General features: G+C 32.6%; 1 protein-coding gene across 1 annotated transcript; it reads right to left on the minus strand.

Annotated features, from left to right (window-relative positions):
* Positions 1-611: 611 nt before the first annotated feature.
* Positions 612-9,719, minus strand: LOC106718211 (putative inorganic phosphate cotransporter). The gene is made up of 10 exons (XM_014512236.2): positions 9,496-9,719; positions 7,983-8,115; positions 6,679-6,875; positions 5,342-5,578; positions 4,854-5,063; positions 4,016-4,183; positions 2,364-2,580; positions 2,026-2,147; positions 1,423-1,539; positions 612-1,117 (listed from the first exon to the last, which is right to left on the minus strand). The coding sequence occupies exons 2-10, from the start codon at positions 8,083-8,085 to the stop codon at positions 899-901; spliced, it is 1,590 nt and encodes a 529-aa protein (XP_014367722.2). The 5' UTR covers positions 8,086-8,115; positions 9,496-9,719; the 3' UTR covers positions 612-898.
* Positions 9,720-10,914: the final 1,195 nt, after the last annotated feature.

The raw sequence follows: 10,914 nt of genomic DNA on the forward strand, positions 1-10,914 counted from the left end.
TGAGTTCGAATAAACTTTCTTCGCAGATAAATAAAAAAGTAATCATTCATTTGTTTTTTTATCAATTCTTCGTAATATCTACGACTGATAAAGTTTAATAAAATAAATCTTTCAGTAAAAATATATTTATTATTGTACTAAAATAAAATTGTTTATAAACATTTTACAACTTATTTACACAATAACAATGATATACGAATATTTAAGTAAACTTTTGTACCGTTTAGGTATTATGCATTTTAAACACTGACTAGCTACACTGGTATACTGATGTAAACCTAGATATATAGTTCTGCTATGTAGTTCCATATATTATGTTATTTAATATAATCTGTATGTATGTGTTAAAATGCATACACTCTTAAGAATATCAAATTTTGTATAGCGGGGCAAAATACGAACAAAAATTTTTTCAATTAAAAGTTTGGGCCGTACCAACAATGCTACGTATTTGAGTCTGCAAGTTTCAGTGCTACAGAGTTACATTATTGCCCCTGGCTATTTTATAAAATGGAATGTAACATTTAAATATACATAAATTGTAACATTACAAATATATAAAAAATTATATTTCTAAACGAATAATATATATAAAAGAAATATTTGCCACTGTAATTCTTTAATTAAGAATCATTGTTTAAAAATGTACTTTACTTACATTCTACAGAATCACATTCACAATATGCGTATTCTAAATTCATATAGAAGCTTTCGTATTGGGTGTGTATTCGGAGGGTTAAGGAAGATTCAAGTGATTAATTTTTGAGTATATTAGCAGCGCCTGAGTAGGCACTTCGGACAGAAGAGTACTCTTGTTCTCAACGTGCCAAATCAAACGTCGGGAATAATATTCGATTAAGTATTTGTTGATCAGATTCGGCAAAACATCGCAACGTTGTCATCCATCATTTCTGCTGGTTAATTTGACGGATTCCGGTTGTTCAGGATTCTCTTCTCGTATCAATGGGCCGTGTTTCCAACCCTCAGGGTAACCGTATTGTCGCACGTCGTCCCACCACTGCTGTTGACCGTCTGCCCAGATGCAGTACACGACGTTTGTGCCCACCAGTACCACGAAACATACCCAAAATGCTGTACGCCACTGCACCAGTGTTGACTGTGAACAAAAAGATTAATATTATAGAGCACATTCAAAAAAATCCCTTAAATGGCTTTAATAATCGTTAGTAGTGCAAAGGTCGGTAGCAAACAAGTACCATTTTGTATACATCGTAGACTCCATTCTAAAAAGTAATATACGTGTATGGTATACATAGCCAAAGTCTGATAATCCATTTTTTTTTTTGTATTTATCTCCCTTATGTAATAGCCATAAATATAAAAACGTATAAGTAGCTAAAGCCATTTATGAATCTTTACTTCCTTATATACATTTATGTTTTAATGAATACCAATACTCACGTCAGGTGTCAACAATCCAATTAGATACGGAGTCACAATACCCGCAAAGGTAGACGTCGTGTTTACCAGTGATGTCAGAGTTCCAGCATAATTTGGCGCCAAATCCAATGCATTTACCTTATAAAAACAAAATGTTCACATGTTAACTTAATCTGAAGATATTTACAGTTTGGTGTTTTTATATCATTTACTAGCTTTTACCCGCGACTCCGTCCGCGCGGAATAAAAAAAAAAAAAAAAAAGAAAACGGGGTAAAAATTATCCTATGTCCTATTCCTGGTTCTAAGCTACCTGCTCACCAATTTTCAGTCAAATCGATTCAGCCGTTCTTGAGTTATAAGTGGTGTAACTAACACAACTTTCTTTTATATATATAGATTTATTGCTTGTTTCTATTGATAAATGAGGTTCAACACGAATTATACAAATTCCATTAGCTGTTGCCTTAGTCATATCAGTTGACTTGTCAACCAAAAAGTAACCAAAAAAATTTCTTCGCCTTGAACCTCAAGTTTGTATAACAGTACTAATCTTTTATGGTAGATTTCTTTATCGGATAATAACTATTATTGAACGTTAAATTTTATTGATAAATATTATTACCTTCATACCGCTGTAGAAACCACCCATCAGTGCCATTGATAAGATAAAGTAAACCATGGCAGCAGTGCGATCGCATCCCGAGTACGAAGCTAAGATTATGCAAATCGCAGGACCAGTGGCGGCTACAAAATAAATATAAGTTATTATTGGTCTACGTAACGAAAATTCGTAGTCTAAAAATGATTTTTATAAATACGTTGAAACGCACAAATATGATATTGTGGATCTTACACCTAGACATCGTTGGCCAGTTTTTATGACTTTAATACCAAAAATGGGAACTTTTGAGTCATAGCATACGGTTAAGAGTTTTAGAGCTAACTGTAGTATTAACTCACCTACGGTCGTATGAATAATTCTGCCAGTTTTAATTGTGTGCCATCCCTTCTTGATGAATAAATCACATATAAATCCGAATAAGAAGGAGCTGATCCACATGGCAATGTACGGTAGAGCTGTCAAGGTGCCAGTAGTCGCTATGTTGAATTTCAGCACGTCGTGAGAGTATTTTGGCAAATCTGTCACCATTGTATAATAACCCCAGTCATGACCAACCTGCAATCATATCCAATATGTTAAGTACTTGATCATAATTCGTAAAGAAAGAAGTAAAATCTTAGTAATATTATAAATGCGAATGTTTAGATGGATGTTTGTTTGAAGATATCTCCGGAACGGTTCAATGGATCTTGATGAAATTTGGCACAGATGTAGAACATAGTCTGGAGAACACATAGGTTACTTATTCCGAGCGGACGGAGTCACGGGCGACAGCTAGTAAAAACATATACAGAACTGCGTGAGAATGAACGTCTTTCGTGTATTCTCCTATTTAAGGCCTCGATTTTTGACTGAGTTCATTTGAGTTACGCGATTGTTTTTTTTTTCTTTGATTACACGATTTATTAAACTAAATTTTTATTTGTTTTATTAATCAGAACTGCAAATCAATTAGCAAAAATTATTAATATTTCAATAACAGATTTTGTTTTTGTTTCAACAGTAACAAATTATTCGTTCTAACAAAAGTATGCGAAATTGAATAACTACGCCCACAGCGCATTACGCAGCGTCTGCCGTCGGGCCGTCCATCTTGTTGAATACAACGTGTTGCTCAAGGACTCAGAGCCTCAGAGTCGGATGTTGTTTACGTAACATTGATTAGACGGTTATATACCTACATATACAAACATTTTAAGCCTTTTAAACATACTAATTAAACTAATTTCATTTACGGAATTATTTCTATCGTGTCTGTCAGTTTTTTTTTTTGTATAATAAAGTAGCAGGCGAGTAACCAGCCACTTGAATTCACCAAAATAGGGAAGCAACCGCTGGCCATAGACATCCGCAATTGCAGATACTTTGCTTAATTTTGATCGACAAAGAAGATTTTCCCCTCCCTATGCGTCGCCTCCACGGCCAAATTGGTGTCTCTTTCATTTACAATTAAAAATGATGAACTGATATTAAAACGAAACTAAACGTGTTTTTAAATCATCAGGTCGTAATACGAAACAATAAATTTAAATGGACTGTTAACTATGCATTTGCATATAAATATTTACATAGAGTTCCTTCACGGTGATTAGATAATGTACAACGAAGCAGAAGGCCTTGAATTTGTCGTAATATTAATTGTATGCGTAAAGTAAACATGTTTTCGATTATTTTGTTAAGAACGTGGGTAGGAAGAGAAAATAATACTATAAAGAGTTTCTTGTCTACTTGCCTTGGTACTTCAGTCTATCCTTAAATATTATTCTATTAATACATCGTTGTGAAAATAGAATGTTAGCTAGGCGTATAAAATCCACTCAACTTTCACCTTAAATCATCCATTGCATTTTTACAAGTTTGCTTTCTGTCTTTGGGATCCGAATCTAAGTCTAGCGTTATAACAAGATACTCTAACAACTGAGCATAATAATAAAACTAAACGGCAACTTAAAAAGCAAATGGTATGCAGCAATAAAAGTGAACAACTCACAGCCGCCCACACTAACGCCCAGACTGGCGCGGATCTCAATATCGCCTTCCACGGAACCGGATCCTTTGCGGTCTTATTCTCAGCCGTCGTAACGTTCTTGTTCAGGTAATTTAACTCCTTCTTAGATATGTACGGATGGGTGTTCGGCGTGCTGTAGCATAATAGACTCTGAAATTGTAAAAGCGTCGTTTTTACATTTTATGGTACTCAAATAAGATCAATTTCTAAAGATGGTAATACCTTAGCGAGCTCGTTGGTGTTTATCTATACTATATTATTCGTTTATCTTGAGAAATTCTGTTACACAAGAATTGATTGAAGTAATCTTATTTTCTTTAAATGTACTTGAGAATTGACGTAGGTTGTATCTTAATTGTTACCGTGCAATACTGTTTATCAAAGTACATTACTAAGATAATTATATCTTAGTCCATACTCTTGAATTAGTCATTTGCTTTATTAAAACACCACCATAAAACATTATTTGATTGAAGTACGTAATATAGTAGCCACTTTAACATGAGATCAAGGACTCTCCCTGTTACGAAAATTTTGGTTCAATTATTTTATTATGTAATTGAATTAGTTATGACTAGATTACTAATAAGCAGCTTGATTAGTCTTACTAATATTATAAATGCGAATGTTTAGATGGATGGATGGATGGATTTTTGTTAGAAGGTATCTCCGGAATGGCTCGACGGATCTTTAAGAAATTTGGCACAGATGTAGAACATAGTCTGGAAAAACACATATGATCCTTATTAAGTTTTTTTTTTAATTACGCGTGGACGGAGTCACGGGCGACAGCTAGTTATTTATAAAGAGAAATAATTACCCATAACGTGAACCAAAATATACCGAATCCACCGAAGAAGTAGAAGACATAAGCCCAATCTTTGCCATCAGCAAGCAATATGCCGGACATGAAAGAGCCGAATATATTGCCTATCTGCGCACCACCGAATACCAATGCACCTTGGAACGAGCGCTCATGGGGAGGCACCCATCGCGCTAACATTATCATTAGAGCCGGCATCGTCGGGCCCTGCGAATTAAATGTTTAATATTGTTATATAAAATATTACGTCTACGATCTTTTTAATGAGATAAATCCTTTTTCTGGTACTAAATATCTGATCGCAAGCATTTTAGATGGTTTTTAAGTATCTCGCTGCAAACTCGTGACTTAGTTACATTATTATGTCGTATCTATGAACACTATTGGTGTTATGTTGGTTTTGTACGACATTTGCATTGAATGCAACAAAATATTTTTGTCAATCCTAATGTAAATGTTTTCATTCACGTATATTTGTAAAATACCTCTCCCATTCCTTGTAGAACACGAAGTATGAAGAGCCACGTTGCTCCACCAGCTCTGATAACTATTGGGGTCAGGAACGTGAATAAGGCTGTGCTCAACAGACCAACGCCGAGGGTCCATTTCCCACCGAATCGTTCAGCCAAGTAACCTCCGGGGACCTGAGTAGCCGCGTACCCGTAGTAGAAACCACTCAGAATAAGCCCTTGAGTTTTCTCGTCCCATTCGAATGTGGCATACTGAAAGGCAATAGAGAAAATTTATGGCTATGCAATTTCTTTGTATTCAGCGATCGTAATCCATTTATGGCGAAAGCATAGAAATTTGTTTAAGATGAATAAGTTATTGCATTGTAAAATTGTTTTATACATTTAGATAGTTATCTCTTCTAAGTACCTCTTCTAATATCCTATTGACAAAGATTAATTTGAGCACCGTTATAAAATTAGGTTAGTTTCTGGCACCAAACATACAGTAATTTTAGATTTAAATTGAGAAATTTCTTACTTGCCATCAGCGCTTTTAGTTTACTTCCAAAGGTTTTGTTGGTCTTGTTTCTGTTTTAGAAATTATGTCAAGTATATATAAAAATTGATTCAAATAGCCATTTACTTCGAAGTTACTTTAAAACATCTTAATTAGGTAGTGACAGATGCCGAGTTATTTGAAAGTGAGCCTTAGAAACTATAGAAATAACGTGTACAATATACTAAACCTCTTTAGTTTTTTTTATTTAAATTGTTTTCCTTAGGTAATTATTACAATACATGATAATTTATAAAACGAAACTGTAAGCAAGTAATATTAAAAAAAAAGTAAAATCAAAGACTTCTCAATTTAAGGTCATCATATTGAGAGAATAAAGGTTATCATCGCATCAACGTTATTTAGCAAGGTTAAGACGTAAGTTAACACAATAACTAGAAACTGTATTTTACCAAAACGTTAACGTATTTATTTCTTCACAGCTATTTCCAGTTATACATATTAAGTGTGAACGATACGTGACAACTCCGCCTACACACTTCATTCTTCCAAAAGCTAATAGTGGTCATCCAAAAAGTTTATAAATTATGTGGAAAATTAGTAAACCGTATTATATTCCATTAAATTCACTAATGTGTAGAAAATAAGTTAAATTTTTACAGATAAAATAATGTTTAGACAAATATATCGCCACATGGAGCAAAAGAAAAAGTTAGTAAAATAGGTATCCTCAGATAACACATTTATAATATTTATGCATTTACCATTTTTTGCTTAATATTCATAGTTAATTTTATAGGATTTATTAAAAGCTTTTGATTTAATGAACTAGTAAAACTATAAAAAATCTTACCGGTCGCAAAACCGCTGTCGCGTTACCAACAACTACGTCGTCAGGACATGCGTCAGGATCGAAATGGGATCCAGCACTTTTGGTGTGATTGACCATCTGTGTTATTGCTAAATTTAGACAAACTCGCATCGTGTATGCATTGCACACACCAAGGAGTCCCATTACACCTAATATATACCTTTGTGGTATCACACAACCTGAAAAAAAAGAATGATTGCGCTTTGAACATATCTCGTATAGAATTTTTTCAAATTTTCGCATTTATAATTGTAAGATAAGTTTAATAAATAGTTTCAATAGTGCTATTATTCGCACCAGAAATAATCTGTGTCATTAGTATGTCTATGGTTAACATGGAAGTAAACGCTAACAGATTATAAATTCTTACATTCCTATTGATTTAAAATAAGCCGCTCATTTATCTGTGTGTACGCAACCAATGTAGAATAATAACGAGACAGACACCTTTACAACGCAATATGCAAATATCAAGAACTTGAAAGTACCAGGTGATTTTTGGTGTTAATATTATTGTCCATTCGAATTTCATCCTTATAACGTAATCATTAAGGTTGAAGGGCCTTGAAGGGAATGAAAATATTAGGCTATCTTATCATAGATTTTGTTAGATAACATAATGGTCTCGTTTGAAAACTGTGCACTGGCATCTATTTTAAACTAGCTTTTACCCGCGACTCCGTCCGCGCGGAATAAAAAAAAATGCACACAAGATAAAAAATTCTTATGTCCGTCTCCTTGTTCTAAGCTTGTTCTAAGTCCTTGTTCTAAGCGATCTTGAGTTATAAATAGTGTAACTAACACGACTTTCTTTTATATATAGATAGACAGGTACCTTAACAAAATCTTCAGATATATCAAATGAAGTGTTCTTAAGAAAATTTAAGAGTCTGCCTCGTTATATATTATTATAAATATAATTATTATCCAATGAAATGTTTTTAATTTTAACTAGAGATTTTGTTTTTAGTTTATACATATGCCGATATTAATAAATCCTTTTCTGTGATTTATGTACCCAAAATTATTACATCAACAACAAGCATACATTTATTTTTTGATGTTGTTTTTTATACCATGCTCATGATTTATAATAACACGTTTTAGTACAGCTTTGTACATTTGTGTTATTCATGTTTATTAAAATTTATTTACTGGAATAATTATATTTATCATAATATATTAGTCATTACCAGTAGTTAATAATACTGCTTTTACAATCGTTACAAAAATCAATTTTTAATAGAGGATTAGGTAGATGTGTGTAATCCCAATATTACACTTACATGATCGAAGTGTCTTCGTTAACGCGTTGTCTTTTGTTTTCGTTGGGATTTGTGTTTTCTGTCCAAGTAAGTTGTGCGCTTGCACAACATTCATATCTTCCATTTCTGACTCAAACTATTTTGTATTTAGTACCTGAAAGTAAAGATAACAAACAACATTTTCTGTAGTTTATTTTATTATTATATTTAAATTTAGTTTTATTTAGCCACTGTTGGAAGATCATTTAAAATGATTTCATAAACAATTTGGTAGTAATTTTGTAGATAGAGTAGTTGCTATGTTCATTATTTATGGTTCATCTTTACAATACACGATATCTATAGCTCTAGTCTATTTCTAGAATGTTCGTGACTATTTCTCAATATAAATAAAATGATAAACAATTTATCTTATCATATTCAGAAGTTGATCATGTTGAATGTATCTGTTCAAGTCATCAAAGTAAATTGCTGAAATAAATTGTTGTTTTAGGATTAAAACAATCATCTATTTAGTTGGATGATATTAATAGGTTAACGTTTGATTAATAGGTTGAGTTTATTCAACACTTTCTGTGCCAACGACTAATAAGTGAAAATTATAGTCACTGAAAGTGTTAAGATTCGAATAGTGAAATTCGAGTAATAAGTAAAGGTCTATCTAACTTAACTTTAAATAAATTATAATTTACCCAATAAATGTATGAAACAGTTATATAAACTCCCTACCAACGATCTTAATTACAGAGTTGCTAATTTATGAAGCAGCAATACCCAAAAGCAATAAAATGTTAATGCGAACCATGAAACCATTTGTTGAACCCATCTATGTCAGTGATGCCATCGTTTTGCGTGACGTAATCTCAGTATAAATGTAAATTCTAAAGCTTTGTTAATTTTTGAATAAACAATTGAATTATTTGAAGGATTATCACAAGTAATACCCGTCTTTAAGAACGCTGATGTTGATGGTGTTAAAGTAGGTATGACAGCATTTTGCAAAATTGTTGAACTCTTTTTTTATATAAGTATAAGACATATATAATTTAAAATTTAAAATAAGAATGTGATTTATTTTAGTTGTTTTTTCAGCACAATATTTTGTAAAGTACAAATTGGTTCGCAGCCGGCTTTAAATTTTGTTATTTATGCAAAAAAATTATTTACTAATTTAAACGAATTGTTTGGTGCCTGAGAATTGAACCGCCTACGATACCTATAATGCTTAGTCTATAGCGTTCCAAGCTTTTGGTTGCTATATTTTACTAATATTAAAGGTTTCTTTAAAATACTAGAATTTTTCAAGGTACTAATTTTCTTTTAATAAATATAATTGTGTTTTGACAGATGAAGTTGAAACATAAAAATTAAAAGTGTTTGAAATACTTATCATACGTAGAATGATAAATGAAATAACATTAAATATAATATCAATTTTCTGTCACCATACATGAAAGGCGCAAATGCGCTTCCACTATTTTGACACTCAACTTCAAGTGTATCCGATAATCGATAAGAATATCTTCATAATTACCTTATTCGAAAAAACCGTCAATAAACACTATATTTTTATTTTATTCGTTATATTGTAAATAGCAATAAAAACAAAAAAAAATCACTAAATCACACGCGTCAATTGCGCGGCACTATTCGCAAACGACAGCCAATACACGGTATAAATTTTATCGTTAATTCATATGTTTGCTCGTACGCATTATACGAGCGTCGCCGTTGGCCACATGGCGAATATTGTCATAGACCGTAACGTTAGGCGCCAAAGCCCAACATGAGGTTGTCGGCCTTGAATGGATTGGCTTTAGAGCCGGCGTGTGTGAACTGGTGATACCTGTTATGCAGTCGGCGAAATCATTCGTGTGAAATCTATATGGGGGTATAGGTTGTTGGTTTTGTGATATCAATGGAAAATTATACTGACTTATGTATGATTGTATCTGTTTTTCAAATATTGCGTTGCTCTACCAACCGCTAATCCGTTGCTAAAGTATAGCCCGTCCTTATACGCCCCTACCAACTAAAGAAGGAATGTTGTCTTTAATTATCTTAGTTGAAAAATTGTTTTCATTTTCATTTAAAAAAACGTTCTCCGCTACAATATTATCGTCAACTTATGTCACTTACAAATAATAAAAAACGTGAGCATTGTTTAATTACTTGAGCAATACAATTAAATGGGAAATTTAATTATGTATTTATCAGTGTGTTCTTTAACAGTAAATATATAGAAATAGTACATAGTACAAATGGAGCTTCATAGAGTAAAACATATTTTAACTTTTAATGTGTAAATAAGAATTCTGTTAAACGATCTAAGCATTAATAAGTCTGTTATCGATATCTGGCACATTTTTGTATTGCACTGTCCTGATTAACGTTTGCATTAAGAATTTGAATTATTTAAGGTACACATAGCTTATATTTGCAATTTACATAATAAAGTACTAATAGAAAGTAAAGTTTTCATTACCGAGGTAAGCCTTAACAAGGCACATGCAGCGTCTCTATCTATGCCAGGTTTGAGACTGAATATGAAATACTATATTTGAATGAAAATCCATTTCATTAAATTGTTTAAACTTTCGTGAGACATCATAATTAATTAATTAAGAAACGGCTTAACTCGCGTTTGATCGTCCGGTGACGGCACCGACTAGTGTCTTCGGATTAAACACTCGCCCTGAAGATGGACCCCCGATGGGTCCGAAACTAGTCGGTGCCGTCACCGGACGATCAAACGTGAGTTAAGCCGTTTCTTAATTAATTAATCCATTTCATTTTATGAATTTCGCAAATCAATTTATTACATTATATTGAAAAACAAATTCAGTTTTATTACATACAATTTACCATTTACTAAATTGAAGTCCATGCGACTCTTTTCTACGCACAAGGTACGTAATACATAAAACCAAACCTAATTCCATGTCGTTGCGAC

This window comes from Papilio machaon, chromosome 10 (assembly GCF_912999745.1).
Source record: "Papilio machaon chromosome 10, ilPapMach1.1, whole genome shotgun sequence".
NCBI classification, from domain to species: domain Eukaryota; kingdom Metazoa; phylum Arthropoda; class Insecta; order Lepidoptera; family Papilionidae; genus Papilio; species Papilio machaon.

Excerpts from the sequence above, each read along its gene's own strand:
- LOC106718211 (XM_014512236.2), bottom strand. The coding sequence starts at position 8,085 with ATGGAAGATATGAATGTTGTGCAAGCGCACAACTTACTTGGACAGAAA. Across the intron at positions 1,540-2,025 it reads GTTTCTACAGCGGTATGAAG|GTAAATGCATTGGATTTGGC; the intron begins GTAATAATATTT and ends TGTTTTTATAAG. Across the intron at positions 1,118-1,422 it reads TTGGATTGTTGACACCTGAC|TCAACACTGGTGCAGTGGCG; the intron begins GTGAGTATTGGT and ends TTTTGTTCACAG.